General features: G+C 46.9%; 1 protein-coding gene across 1 annotated transcript in view; it reads right to left on the reverse strand.

Annotated features, from left to right (window-relative positions):
- Positions 1–307: 307 nt before the first annotated feature.
- COPS8 (COP9 signalosome subunit 8) overlaps positions 308–15,902 on the reverse strand; it is a 125,585-nt gene continuing 109,990 nt past the window's right edge. The window contains exons 5-7 of the mRNA XM_078681369.1: positions 9,934–10,041; positions 3,894–3,956; positions 308–811 (exon numbers count right to left, since the gene is read on the reverse strand). Coding sequence (XP_078537495.1) covers positions 732–811; positions 3,894–3,956; positions 9,934–10,041 — 251 coding nt within the window. The 3' untranslated portion in view covers positions 308–731. The remainder of the gene's footprint in view (positions 812–3,893; positions 3,957–9,933; positions 10,042–15,902) is intronic.

The following is a 15,902-nucleotide window of genomic DNA, read 5'->3' on the forward strand; positions in this document are numbered from 1 at the left end:
TCAAAATAAAGCGACACAACCTCTAGTAAATTAAAATGGGATTCACCGCACTGATCTAGGCGACACTGGCTCGGTCTACCGGCCACCAAAATGGAAGGTGTTTCAAGAGATGGGCGGGGAGAAAGTAGACCATTGTGGTTGTGCTTTATGGATAAAGAATACATCTAGCGGCTACCCCGAGACACTGCTAGTGCACACATGCGAGCGCGCGTCACACACACCTAGTATTCATGAGGAGGGCACATGTTGTGCTCTTGTGATAATTTTGTCGGCATTAAAAATAGAGACCATTACAGAGAAGGAAGGATGAAGGGCCACGGGTTTTTATGTGGGATTTACTGAAGGCAAGACATTTTGACGCATCGAACACCCCACGCCAGACTCAACCTCTCCTGCGAAATGAAATGTGGGCACAAAGGGACCATACAGGGGACAGGCTTGAGATTCTGATTGGTTGTGAGGGGTGCAAGCCTGCAGCGCATGGCCTGTTTCTAAAGTCCAACGGAAAGCTGATGCTGCTGGGGAGCAGAAACTGGGACAATCCGGCTTCCTTTCTGCAGACATCTGGTGCCGGGCCGGTTCCCGCTCGACGGACATCATATTTTCCATTCTCCTGGTGAGGGGGCGAGGCGGGGGAGTGCGCTGGACGGCCCGGGCTCAGGATTTTCCCCGGCTTGGCCTGGATCCTCGCGGAGGGCTGCTGGGGAGGCGGCGTTGAGCGGGAGAGTTTATCAGTTTTCAAGGAAGGCCACGTAGTCAGTGAGTCTGGCCAGCTGCTGTTCGTTCGGAATCAAAGCCACGGGGGCAGACTCTGCAAAGAGAGGAGAAAGCGGGGGAGGAGGCATTAATGCAAGAGTGCTTAAGAATGACTTTTATCAGTGCAGTCTTTGTGATGTATGTGCACACTTTTTACACGGCTCAGTCCCGTTAGGGGGCAATATGGTGCTGTGCATCAATCTGAGGCGGAGGGGAGGGTCACACATTTGCACTACACAAACAATTCCCAAGAGAAGACGTGAGTAAAAGACACACTTCTGTACACTTTTTGGGCTTAAGATCAAGAGGAAAGAAACATAATGAACATACTACCTGGTCACATTGTACACCAATTGACAGATGATTTGATCGTAAACCTAGGACATGTGCCTTTCAAAGAGTGCAGAGTTGGGAGCATTGTTCATTACCTTATCTGCAGTACTTCCAGGCTAGTGCTGCCCCCCCCCCCCCATGCCCTTCCATACGTTTCTTCGAGCCACCTTTAGCACGTGATTAAAAACTCTGCACGTGCCCACTTTTGCACCTAAGGCTTGGTACTTGTTTATATGTTTTTAAAGCACGGACAAGTTGCCACACCCCCCGACTGCACAATTTGGGAAAATTGGATTAAAATGCACACCACCTGGCTCCACTGGCTACAGCACCCTTCGGGCCATATTCACAAGAATGCGGACTGCAGCACACTATTTTGATTTATGCTGCGGGAAGCCTCAAAGAGTCTCACAGCTTCTCACAGTGAAAAGGGACTTTTCAGAAAGTTGCAAACCATTTACCTCATTAATACTGATGGGACGGGGCGGGGCTCTGCTTGAGATACGCTGCGAGAATTACCAACTGCTGGCATGGAGGCCTGCAAGCAAAGGCAGAACTCCAGTACAGCACTTGGAATATGCCTGCATCGCCACCCGTGTCCCATTAAAGGTCAGGGGTCACACTGTGAATGTTCCGCATTCACTCAAGGCACTATTGTCAGCTTCTCCTCAGCTCCCCAGACTGCACAAGTACAGCGCAGGCTGTCAAGTAAGGACAGCTTACACTGTGTGAATGATTACCGGAAGGCCGTAATAATTCCATGCTTTCGCAAGCAGTCGCCAAGCATCTGGCCATGCCTTTGCAAATCACACTGTGCGAGGAACACCACTTGGCTGCCACCTTTTGATTGCACTGGATGGCAATGTGCGGTCTGCAATTAATATGGTTAATTACTTAGTGTAAAGCACTTTGGTGAAACTTGCAATGTACAAAAGTCAGTCGAGCTATGCTTGCGAATGAGAAGTGTTTTGCACACGAAACACCTTATACGAAGTCTAAGTGCAACTTCATAAAGCCTTTGTCCCTCGGGACATCCTTCTATAAGAGTGCCAAACGCTCAGCTGTTTTAAATCAAAAGGAAACCTGCATCAGGAGATATGAACTGAGACCAGCAGACCATTACTCAGAAGCCACCGAAGTGCTACACGCCAAACACTGCACATCTTGAATCTAGGCTGCAATGCAAATACTCGGCAACCCTGGTTAATACCATTCCGCCATAACCCTTTTTTGTAGTGATTAAGTGAAACACACTCCTGTGCATTTTCTGGCCACCACAACACAGCTTGAGTCTACAACATCGCAAGCCAGTAGCGTGACTAGTGTGGGAGGTTTGACCAGGGTGGAGCGACAACGTACAGCCTTCCGTGTCACAACTGCAAGGACGCTGACAAATGTCAGTGCTTAATGACACTGCTGCACCATCAATGTGTAATCATTAATAGCCTTAAAATAAACAATAAGTTGCTTTTTGCTGTAATGTTTGTCACAGATGGGGATTGTGAAAGGTGCACTTTCGTACAGCACTTTGCTCGGGTGTATCTCAGCCCATCTCCTCACTATACTAGGTTTAAAAGGCAGCCCTACCCTGGTGCCTTGAATGTCAAACACCACAGCCCCCTCTGCCCCACAGCCCCTCTGCCCCACAGCCACCTCGGCGTGTTTCCACTGCAGCTGGTCGTGCTCTCAAGCGCTTCCCTGTCCTACAAGCGTGCCTGCTAAGACCAAACTTTAAGAAGTGCCTTTAGATATCACAATAGTCACGGGCTCCACTCGCTCCCTTTCCCATGAGCCCACGGGGTCCTGCGCTTGATGAGCTCTCAACATAAGCCAGAGACATCATTCGTTAAGACAGGTCCCCTTTATGGTGATCTGAAGAAGCAGCACAACATTCCCTGCTTTACAAAACGCAGCCCAACAAAACTGCACGCCAGGCATGCAGGGTCCGTAGCAAGCAGAACACTCAGCAAGCCCCACTTTTGCTCTTCAACCATTTTGTTTGCAATTAACCATATGCGACACTTCGTATAGGGTGCTATAACTTGTTGTAAGCGCACGATGGGCAACGTCCTTAAAATACTACAGCTTTCAGGGGCGGACACGAGACTGTAAAAGACGCTTACATGTGCCTCAGTCACAGGATTTCGTTTCTGCTGCACCAAGCTCGGTATACAATAACCCGAATGACGGCTCTTATTTACTTAATGTACGTTTTGTTCCAGTGTCTGCGGTGTAGGACGGCTCTGCCAAATTCAGCATAACGGAGAACAGATTCGATTTAAGATGTGTATTATCCGCAACTTTAAGTAATTCAGAAAAATAAACACTACAATCATTCTCTTCCCCGTGTACCCGTTCTCTTCCCCTGTCCTCATTGACAGCTGGAGTTAAATCCCTCGCATCGCATGACATTATGTGACGTACGGTAAAGTGACGTCACCTGACGACACTGCCTGCAAAGATTAGTGGGAGGAAGGTTGGAGGGGAAAGCTTTGTGGCTCTAATGATCGCAGTTGTGAAAAATCTGAAGGTGCTAGGAAGCAGTGGGAAGTACATTGAAGCTGAACTATGTAGAAACTGGGTAAAAGAAAAAAAATCCACAACTTTCCATTCGACTTTCAGTGCATTACACGGGCTTACATCCACTTCAAAGTCATCACGATTTCAGAGTCCCTGCCCTAAAAAGGAGCTTTGCTGCACAGTACAACTAATGGAACGCATTTTACTGCACTCGATGTTAGGAAATCTGATGTTGTCTCAGGAAGCGCCACTGGAAATCACAGTGGAGCTAGAGCGCCACCTACCTGGCTTCTTGGGCATCACCATCCGAGTAGCTGAATCCGCCTGCCAGCCTTGCTCCAAAACACCTACAACCAGAACAGAGTTAAAAACATGCCACGGCAAATAAAACTTAACGGATCTGGCAATCACTGGTTTATTATCAGACTACTTGTACCCAGGCTTAACTAGAGAATGACCATCCATGGATACAAATCGAGAGACTGCGAATTCGTGAACTGGTACACAGCTTTTACTACAACAATTATTGGAAAAGTAAGGCTTAGGATAAGGAGCATTTCCCCTGCAGGACTGAGCGGCTGGGGTAACTGGCCCAGAGACGAAACTTTTCACGTTCCAGACTGGGAGGTGGGCAGTCCCCATTAACAAGAGCAGAAAATTCAAATTTCTCGCACACGCATACAAAGCCCTGCAGCAGAAAACCTGAACTGCATACACTTTCACCAACCAACCAGACACCTACGCTCTGCCTCACTCATTCGCACACACTCTCCACATATGCAAAAGCAAAACTAGGGGTAACTCACTCTATTACATCGCACCCAAGACATGGTACGACTTCCCTCAACACATCAGAGCCTCAGCCTCATTTCTTGAGTTCCACAAGAAGCTGAAGACCTGGGTCTTTGCATAAGCACCTTAGGGACCATACAACCTCCCAAGCGCTTGGATACCGTCTTGGGTGATAAGTGCGCTAAACAAATCAACACAACATAACACATGGTTGCAGCATCTGTACTTGCATGATCAGATAGCCTAGGAGAGTTGGGCAAGAATACAAACACATGTAGTAGGACTGAGTGGCTTGGATGCAGAGCGTTTCATCGATAGGTCAGGGTGTGAGACTATCATATAGTTTTTGAGCATCTTACCCCTAGCCTTTCAACTCTTTCACAGGAAGCACAAGTGGAAGGTCACATGGATAAAGAGCCCTCAAAATCTAGGACCAGGCGGGCTTCAAGGTTTGGACAGGGATACATCTTTCTGTCCATGACCAGATTGTTCAAGTGCGTGTTAACAGGAAGATGCAGAGTCTGCTCTAACTCAACATGACTGCCCAAGTCAACCCCACCACCGCCTCATGCTTTGATACTCTGAAGATGCTAAGTAAGATTTTCAAATGGCTCCCAATCTGCACCAGAAAACCATCATGCACGTCCTTGTCACAAGCAGGCTGAATTAGGGAAACACCCTCTATGCCAGGATCATAAAAAAAAACTCATCAGAAGATTGCAGACCATTTTGAACACGGCGGACAGAATCACTCTCCATGTCCCACACTGCACTCACACCACACCACACCTGAAGGAGCTCCACTGGCTTCACATACACAAGCCAGCACATTTCAAACTCCTCACCCACACTTTAAAGGCATTGCACTGTAACATTACAAAATAAAATGGACAGAGTTAAAACTTTTCAAATGCACACCCCCAGTCACAGACCGGAAACATGCATCCTGGGAACGGCTGGTTGCTGTGCAACTTGACTCAAGCTGGCCTGGCTGATGCGAGTGATACCCGGAAAATGGTCCTAGGAAGCTTGTTTCCGGTCCAGGGAGGACGGTTCGGGCTGGACTGTTCCCATATAGAGCAGGGTCAAGACTGATTTGCATATGGCTGTATCCAAACCGGGGTGACGTGACAAGCACAATAATGATGCATTAAACCTAGATATGTGGCTGGGGGTGAGTGTTTGAAAAGTTTCAATACTCCGTCCATCTTATTTTGTGATGTCGCTATGTGCTTCCTAAGTGCCTAAGGGTATGCCCAAACGTGGGTTCATTGCTCAAGCGTCACAGGATTCAAACTAGCCAGGCTGATGAGGGGTGATACCCTGAAACCGGTCCCAGGATGCTTGTTTCCGGTCCAGGGAGGACCTGGTGTGGGGGTTCGGACTGGACAGTTCCCATGGGGAGGAGGGTAAAGACTAATTTGCATATGGCAGTGACGTAGCAAGCAAAATAATGGATTAAACCCAGATTGGTGAGTGTTTGAAAAGTCTCAACACTCCGTCCATCATTTTGTTTTGTGATGTTACTACATAACAATGTCCCAGCATACCTCAACATTTGCATCTTATTTCACAAAGCTTACAGACATATTCGCTGGTCCGGACTACTACTTGCGTACATCCAATGCATACAGAACACCAGGTACGGCGGTAGAGCCTTCTCCTTCATTGCTCCTAATCGCTTCACATAGGAGCCTCCTCCTCACTTCCTAAATTACGCAAGAAGTTGAAGACCTGGCTTTTCAAGTAGTCCAACGGGCCCTAGGTTTGGCTAGACTCACATCTACTCCGCTTCAGGATATCCTTCAGGATACCCTCTGGGTGATCGTGCACTCTACAAAGCTGCATAACAAAAAAGAGGTTAAGCTCATGTGTTTGACCTTGGGATACTGAGACTTTCACCAATAAGACTGGGTAAAGTATTAGCACATAGAAACAGAGCTCCCCATCTGTATGGGCGGGATAAGCACTAACTCTGTGAGGAAGTGGGGTGGCTATGCAAACTGGCACATGGAAATCAAGGCATCTAACTCTAGGACAGGTCTTCGAATTGGACTGGCACAGGGAAACATAGCCTAGCATCTCTAAAGGAGAATAGGAGTGGGTCAGACCTCCATCATCTTTGCTTCCGTAAGCAGACAGCTCATGGGGTTTACCAGAGTGCTACGGATAGGTTCATAGAGGCAAAAGACTGGCATTCGGAGAGTAAAACTTCATCTGTAAATCTGAATGCGGGCTAGGTCAGGGATAAAGAGCCTTCCACTCTGCTGTGGGAGGGCTAAGTGGATCGGAACACGTACAAAGCATTACAAGCATAGGACCCTATGGGCTCCAAGGACTGACACAGGGATACTGAGAGCTTCAACACTGGGACGGTTGCTTGTGGACAACCACTGGCCTACTGGTCACATTAGTAGTAGATATGGGTTGCCAGGAATTATGAGAGGGATAGAGTCTTCCACTTTCACCTCTAGGACTGGATGCATCCTGGAATGACAGGGAGAGGTTCAACCATTTTGCATATCAAATTTGATGGGTTCTGGGGACTGGATCTCAGACAAATACACGTGAACTCCAAATTCTTTATCTCAGCAGTGTTGTATACCTCCCGATAATTAAAATAATAATATTTTCACACACACAACTCCTCAGCAAAACACAAACTGCGTTAAAGAAGATTTGAATCAGCTAATGTTCACTGTTAACATTTCAACCTCAATTTCAAAGTGAGTGTCTCTCTAAAAAGAATCACATCTATCTAACATGCAAGAACACAAGGGGAAAAATACCAAACTCTGCCTTCACATTTACTAAGATAAGTGGTTCACACTGAATCAAGAGTACAATCATTGACATGGATGGCTTCGGTCTCAGTCAAAGGCATCACACGCACCTAGTGACATAAGCATTGGCAAAGCCAATAGGTCTTACCTATGGAAGAGCTAGTGGCTTTTCCGATATTTTATAGTCATGTTTTGTACACTACCGTGGTTGCTGTTCAGCATGGCTAAAAGTTGGTAGCCTAAAGGAGAGTGGAGTGAGTGTCGTGGAGTGGAGTGTTGAGAAAATTCGTGGAGTAGAGTTGAGTAGCGTGGAGTGTCATGGAGTGAAGTAAAGTGTTGAGGATGGAGTAGAGTGTCGTCGAGTGGAAGGGCGTACAGTGGAGCAGCATGCCATAGAGTTGAGTGGCACAGAGTGTTGTGGAGTGGTGCAGAGTGTCGTAGAGTGGTGAAAAGTGGAGTGGCATAGAGGGTGTTGCGTAGAGTGGAGTACAGTGGCCTAGAATGAAGTTGATTGTTGTAGAGTGGAGTAGAGTGGAACAGAGTGGAGTAGAGAGTTGTGGAGTGGAGTAGAGAGTCATACAGTGGCGTGGCATGGAGTAGAGTGTTGTAGAATAGAGAAGAGTAAAGTGGCACAGAGAGAGTTGCGTAGAGCGTCGTGGAGTGGCATAGAGTGTAGTGGCAGACTGGAGTAGAATGTCAGAGTAGAGTTTAATGGAGTAGAGTGTCGTAGAGTGGAGAAGGCGTGGCCTCGGGGGAAGTAGCTTAAAGTGCAATGGTGCGGAGTAGATTGACATACAGTGCAGTGGCGTAGAGTGTACTGGTTTTGAGTACAGTGGTGCAGATTGCATTGGTGTAGAGTGAAGTGATGTAGGGAAGATTGGTGCAAAGAGGAGTGGCCCTGCATAGATCTTAGAGGCGTAGAGTGAAATAGCGTAGAATGGAACGGTACAAAGTGCAGTGGCGTACAGTAGATTGTAGCCAACAATACAATAAGTGGGACTTGGCGTAATCGAGGTCCAGTACATACACTATTAATAGTTGGAAACCAAATTAACCTCTGCTTCTTTCTCCCCTAGTCTTCTTTGAACCAGCACATACACTCCCACATACACAATAACAAACCAATGTGCTGTTTCTACAAAGTTATAGTTAACACCAATTTTGTTACCTAACAAATCTCAGGCACGAAGGGATATTGAAAATATTGGAGCAAGAGCCCTCTCCCACCAGTAGGGGTAGCATGGGAGAGTAGGCTGTTTGAGAGTAGGGTGAAGTGGTGCAGGATACAGTGCAGAGTTGTAGAGGAGAGTGGTGTAGAGTGCAGAGTAAATTAGAATGGCATTGAGAGCAGTGGCGTAGAGTGGCATAGAGCTGAGAGATGCAGAGTACAGTGCAATGAGATAGAGAGCAGTGGTGCAGAGTAGAGTAGCATGCAGTGGTGAAAAGTGCAGTCTTACAGAGTAGAGTGTCTTAGAGTGGTGCAGAGAGCTATGGTGTAGAGTGGTTATGAATAGAACAAAGTGGCGCGGAGTGCAGTGATGTACAGCATAAAGGTGTAGAGTGGCGTGGAGAGTTGCAGATTATAGTGGCATAGAATGCAGTGGTGCTGAGTAGTTGACGTAGAATGCAGTGGTGTAGAGTGCACTGGTTTTTGCTAAGGTGTGGTAGAGTACATTAAAGTAGACTGCAGTGGTTTACAGTAGGATGGCATAGAGCACAATGGCGTAGAGTGGCATAAAGTTGTGGCGTAGGGTGGAATGGTAGAGGGAAGTGATGGAGAGTAGACGGGTTCAGAGTACAGTGAAGTGGAGTGGACTGGTGCAGGGCTGAGTGGAGTGGTGCAGAGTAGAGCGGAGTGACCTAGAGTGGTATAGAGTAGAGTAGCAAAGAGTGCAGTGGCTAAAAGTAGAGTGTTTTGGCACAGAGTAGTGTGATGCAGAGTCACTAGGTGTACAGTGAAGTGGCGTAGATTCAGTGGTGCACAATAGATCAGAGTGGCGTCAAGTCGATGAGCGTAGAGTGCAGAGGTGTAGAGTGGTGTAGTGGCATAGAGTGCAGAGGCATAGAGTGGCGTGGAGATCAGTGGTGGAGAGTGCAGTGTTGCAGAGTAGAGTTTCATAGAGTCCAGTGGGGCAGAGTGCTTTGGTGTAGAGCGCAGTGATGCAGAGTTGGGTAGATTAGAGTGGCTTAGAGGTCAGTGGCGGAGAGTGCAGTGTTGCAGAGCAGACTATCATAGAGTGCAGTGGCGTATAATAAAGTGGTGTAGAGTGCATTGGCAAAGAGTGCAGGGGAGTAGAGTAGATTGATGCAGAATAGAGTGGCACACAGTGCAGTGACGCAGAGTACAATGGTGTAGGGTAGAGTACAGTGGTGTACAGTATATTGGTGCAGAGTAATGTGCAGAAACATAGTGTAGAAGGGTGCAGAGGGCTGTAGAGTGCAGTGGCGTAGAGTGGTGCGAAGTAGAGTTTATTGGCATAGAGTGCAGTAGTGCAGAGTAGATTGGCACAGAGCTGTAGAGTGCAATGGTTTTGAGTAAAGTGGTGTAGAGTGCATTGGCATAGTGTGCAGTGGTTACAGTACATTAGAATGCAGTGGCTTAGACCTGTACAGAGAAGGGTATATTGGGGCAGACGGCAGTGGCACACAATAGATGGTTTCAGAGTAGAGTGAAGCGGCATAGAGAAATAGAAATAGACCCAGAAGAAATAGACAAAGTCCTGACAACAGTGCCTGCAAATCAACATACCTTTCACAGCGTCCTCAACTGGAAGCCCCACAAAGGTGGCAAAGTCATCAGCAGAGATGGAAGTGTAAGCTTGTGACACCAGCCCAAATGCTCGCTGTCTTGTAGCGTCTAGAGAGCAAAGAGACAAAAAAAAGATACAGGTATTCGAATTTCAGATATCTGGTGTCAAGAGTATCAACCTACCTGCGAAAGCCCTGCTGCACAACACAATATATGCATTTGAATTATTCACAACTGCTATTTTTTAAGGACTTTTAGGTTAAACACCTGGGGTTCATCAATGGTTCTGCCTGCTTTTAAGAACATTCCCCCAAGGGACCAGGATTAATAGGGCTCAGTGATGACCCCCTGAGGGACTACACAAGGCAACGAGAAAGAGTTTGAAACAAATTTCCCCTGTAGTTTCTGCAGTCCTGCCATTTCAGCCTAGCATGTGGTAGCATGGAGTGATGTGGAGTAGGGTAAATGGGGTAGAACATAATGGAGGGGTAGATTGGGTGGATATGAGTGGGTAGATAGGGGTAGAGTGGAGTGGGGTTAGTTTGGGGTGGAGGGAGGTTGGATAGATTGGAGTGGAGACGAGATTGGAGTTGAGTCAAGGTTAGAGTGGAGTGAGATTGATTGGGGAAGAGTGGAGAGTGCAAGAGTTGAGTAGATTATTGTGGACTGAGGTAGATTGGAGAGGGATGGTTGGAGCGGGATAGATTGGGGATGGGTAGATTATAGTAGGATGGATTGGAGTGGGGTAGATGAAAGTACAGTGGGGTAGATTTGAGTGGAGTGTGGTAGACTGGAGTTGAGTTTGGAACACTGGAGTGAAGTGGGGCGGGGTTGATTTGGGAAGGGTGGAGTGCAGTGTGATATAGTGAAGTGTGGCAGAGTTAAGTGGTTTAGGTAGGGTGGATTGGAATGCGGTAAATTGGAGTGGGGTAGAGGGTGGTAGATTGGATTGCGGTAGGCTGTAGTGGAGCAGGGTAGGTTGTGGTGGAGTAGGGTAGACTAGATGGAAGAGGAGTTGGATATTTTGCACTGGAGTGTGGAGTGGGGTAAATTGGAATGGAAGGGGTAAATTGGAGTGGAGCAGAGTGGGGTAGATTGTAATGCAGTCGGGTATATTGGAGTCAAGTGGGTTGGACTGGGGTACATTGGAGTTGATTGGGGTAGAATAGAGTGAATTGGGATAGTGGGGTAAATTGGAGCAGAGTGGGGTAGATTTCAGTGGAGTGCTGTAGATTTGGTTGGAGTGGGGTGTGGTTGATAGGGTTAGATTGGATTGTAGTTGAGTAGATTGGGAGTGGAGTGGGGTAGATTGGGGTGGAGTGAGGTAGATTAGGGTGAGTGAGGTAGACTGGGGTAGAGTGAGGTAGACTGGGGTAGAGTGAGGTAGACTGGGGTAGAGTGAGGTAGACTGGGGTAGAGTGAGGTAGACTGGGGTAGAGTGAGGTAGATTAGGTTTAGTGGGGTAGACGGAGTTAGAGTGAGGTAGATTGAAGTGGGTGGGTACATTGGACTGGAGTAGACTAGGGTGGAATGGGGTAGACTATCGTAGTGGAGCGGATTGGGGTAGACTGAAGTGGAGCGAGGTAGATTGGGTTAGAGTGGGATGGGGAAGATTGGTATTACGGGGTGGGAAACATGGAGTGGGGTAGATTGGAATGTAGTAGATGGGTGTAGATTATGGGGTAGAGTGAGGTAGACTGGGGTAGAGTGAGGTAGATTAGGTTTAGTGGGGTAGACGGAGTTAGAGTGAGGTAGATTGAAGTGGGTGGGTACATTGGACTGGAGTAGACTAGGGTGGAATGGGGTAGACTATCGTAGTGGAGCGGATTGGGGTAGACTGAAGTGGAGCGAGGTAGATTGGGTTAGAGTGGGATGGGGAAGATTGGTATTACGGGGTGGGAAACATGGAGTGGGGTAGATTGGAATGTAGTAGATGGGTGTAGATTATAGTGAAATAGAGTGGGATGGGGTAAATTAGGGTGCAGTGGAGTGGGATTGATCGGAGTGGAGTGAGGTAGATTGTAGTGGGGTGCAGTGGGGTAGATGGTGTCAAGTGGAGGGACGTAAAATAGAGTGGTGTGTTGTGTCGTGGAGTAAATGGCTTAGATTGGAATGGTGTGGAGTCGAGTGTGGTGGCGTGTCGTGGAGGGGCATAGAGTGGAGTGGCATGTGAGGTAGAGACTGGGGTGGAGTGAGGTGGACAGGTAGATTAGGTTACAGTGGGGTAAATTGAGTTAGAATGGAGTAGACTGGAGTAGGGTAGATTGAATCAGGGTGGGTACATTGGACTGGGGTAGACTGGATCGTAGCGGAGTGAGGTAGACTGGGTTAGAGTGGGATAGATTGGAGTGGGATGGGGTGGATTAGGATAACTGACGTGTGGTGGAGAGGGGTGTGAAAATTGGAGTGATGTAGTGGTGAAGATTGGAATGAGGTAGATTGGGGTAGATTATAGTGACCTTGAGTGGGATGGAGTGGATTGGGGTGCAGTGGGGTAGGTGGTGTGGCGTGGAGGGACGTAAAGTGGAGTGGTGTGTTGTGCCGTGGAGTGAATGGCCTAGATTGGAATGGTGTGGAATCGAACGGTGTTGCATGTAGTCGAGGGTCTTAAGAGTGTAGGGGCGTGGTGTGGCATAGAGTGGCATTTGCATGGTGTGGTAGCGCACTGCTATTAAAGACAACACATTTTCAATTAAAATGATTACATTTGAACCGAAATATGGGTTTAAAGCACACAAACAATAATGTGTGCAAATGTCATCAGCTAGAGTATTGATGTGTTTTAATCGAATTCAAATATTTTTTTCAACCACACTTCAGAATTACGAAAATAATGTGCTTCCTTTGTAATAATTCTGATATATTCTGAAACATCTGCACAGTTTTTATTTTGTTGTGTGCTAGAAAAAAACATACTACAACCTCTCCTTTAAGATGTGTATTCAACAGGATTGTGAAATAAATTGTCTCACTTTGAAGTCAGAGAATGAAAGATTAACCCGAAGCTCACTGGAAGAGAGAGCCTTACATTTGATTTCGGTCTTTGAACGCACAGCAAACATGACAAGATAAGATCAAGATTTAAAGGCCTGTTTAAAGAAATCGAGGTAGTGGAAGAATACAGTAAACAAGGTTTGGGCAATAGGAGGGACAAACTGAAGCTAGACAGCTTAAGCAAATAAAGCTGGCAAATAGAAAGCTAGTCAATGTGAGTTACAAATCACAAAGCCAATGGTAAGCAATGGGCAGAATGCATTCCTAGCTCAAGTTTCTGTAAATCCCCAAGATGTCTGGTAGGCTGCGACCTAAAAAGGCAACTCCAAAAGAAATTCACACCATTAGCAGGAGACAGGAACTCATAAAGCTGCACTGTGTGTGCTGTAAAGACCTGGTAGAAAACACCATGTTATCATATCAGGCTTTAAACACAAAGGCAATACTAAAGTAATAATTAAGTGCAAACAAAAAACGTGGCACTAAAAGGAACTACCTTGAGTGAATCTGTTCCTTGTGAATGAGCAAAATACAGTTACTCAAAGAGAAGTTACCCAGTGGCAGAAGTAGGCCAATCTACTGACCCTTGCTGTATGCTATAGAGGGCTTAAGAAAAATGTGAATCCAGATCATCACACCAATGGATGAAGAGAGCTGGCTAAAAAGCTGCTTTAAGTAAGTATATTATACATATCATTTTTGTAAAATCAAAAGGTCTTGGCTAACATCAGACCTAAATATGCTACAGCCACCATTACAGGAGGAAGGGAGTCGGTCTCCACCTCCTGAAAAAAGATCTGAAAAGGTATATAAGAGAGCAGATTGAGTACAGCTTTACCCTCTTATACGGGGACCTTTACCCTCATGTGCGGGGACCCTCCCCCTTATGCGTGGGAGGGCCCTCGACAGGGACCCATTGCTTTAAATTACTGATAGAAAAATAAAAAACAATAATAGCTAGAAATTTGACACAGGGTTTGCTAATCCCTGTGCTGGAGTTCCGGTCCCAATAGTGGTCGCAAGAGACCTGCAGATACTGGCTGGGCAACGAGACACCGGCACAAGCTTCTTGTGCGAGAACCGCAAACCTATGGCAATCTTCAGGGACCCATGATGGGCTATTGGCCAGCATGAACAAGCAACTGGACTCAATATAATTGAAAACATAAAATAAAAATACCGTTTTGCAGGTCTTTTGATGTAGAAGTACTTGACATTTGCAAGCTGTGAGACTGTGTTCACCCCTAGAGATTACTTTGTGACACAGCAAGCCATATGCTGCCACAAGTGCAAAGTTGGGCTCAGTATCATCTTGTTCTTTCTGCAGGATATCCCCAGGCAACCCTCCAGGAGGGACAACATTTTGCAAAGGTGACTATGTACTCCTCTCCTTAGTGTCCTTTTTTAGGTCTCGCCTGAGCCAGCGCATGCGCTGCCTGCGAGAAATTTAGTAAGGGGGTTTCAAAGTGCTACCAGAGGCTTTTGCTGGCCTCAAGCTTGCGGTTATGCGTGCGTGAACGTGCGCATCCGCCATGTGGGTTTCTGTCCAGGCTCATTAAGCCTTGCGTGCCTCTCTCCGCCTTGCCTGCGCTTCAATTCCCTTCCCCTCCCCAACTACAGATCGCGCCACTCTGCTAGCCTCCATGTCCGTCCTTCCTCCCTCTCACACTCTGAGCCTGCACTTTGCCCTTTCCCCTCTCCCAGCACAGAGCGCGTCTTGTATGACTGCACTCTGCTGGCCGCCATGTCCTTCCTTCCTCCCTCTCACGAAACCACCTTTACCCCTCATTCTTTTATCTTGTTATTACCTTTCAGTCTGCAATGGAAAACAAACTAGCGAAGAACCAATTTAAAATCAGGTAACCAGAGCGGACACCACATTAAAGTAGAGCTTTTCCTTTTACTTAAATTCTAAACACAAAATGTTTGCTGTAAAACCATAATGTCGAGATTTTCATCAACTATACTCCCTAAACTTTTCGTAGGAATGATTTTCTATTGCATATATGACGCAACGAAAAAATGTTGCACCGTGGCGTTGCATTTTTAGCTATTGGTAATAATTACTGTTCTACGCTACTTTCTAGTTCCATGCTAACCTCAGAAAGTGCCAGGGTTTGCCTGACTCTGCCATGGCCACTCCTTGAGACGTGGTCACTTTCCTGGTTTAAACCATAAATCACAGGATTTTTGGACGTCTGTTTCAGTTTTTATTTTGTGCACGTTGCGTAATGTTTCCAGTTGCTGTTCTTTTTTGTTTTCTATTTTTAATGGAATGACAGAGTGGTTCTTCCAGTAGCCTTCGGTGATTTAATGCTGCCCATAGGCCACTGTAAGAGTCTTCAAATACTGACAGAACCCTGGGCTGTCGCCTAGGATTCTTTTGGTACTACTGAGGCGCCTCCTGAAATGTTTTACACGCCAGGTCCTTAACTTTACACAGCTGAGTATACCTAGTTTCACAAACTACACAACGGGTCCTGTCAGATTGTTTCTGCAAAAGCTCTTCAACAGGGTTTAGTGCACAGTACTTTTCTTCTGTTTTAGGTGCCTGTTGCACCTACAGAAGATTTTCCACCTAAGTGAGCACACTTTGGTATTGGATAATCTTTGACAGGTCATTAATCCTTTAATACATTACTCAAAGTATGGTTCCTTATCACGGTGGGGCGTATAATTCCACTGGCCGTGTCCGCAGCTTTCTCCCTCACCGGGGATGTTTCCCTTACCCTAATCGGTGTGGAACCCTGTGCTCACCTACCAACGTACTCGGGGTTCCTCTGCACCCGTGGCGGACTACGTGACCCACACACCATACAGGTGCCCTGTCTTTCTGAGTTAGCTGCAACGCCTCCCTCTTCCTACCCTCCCATTATTGGAGCTCCCCTAAAATGATTCCCTGGAGCACCGATTTCAGCTGTGGCTCTTCCCGGTCTCAGAGGTCCTTCCTTTCACCCTACAGTGTCCGTGCAGCT

This window comes from Lissotriton helveticus, chromosome 3_1, assembly GCF_964261635.1.
Source record: "Lissotriton helveticus chromosome 3_1, aLisHel1.1, whole genome shotgun sequence".
NCBI classification, from domain to species: domain Eukaryota; kingdom Metazoa; phylum Chordata; class Amphibia; order Caudata; family Salamandridae; genus Lissotriton; species Lissotriton helveticus.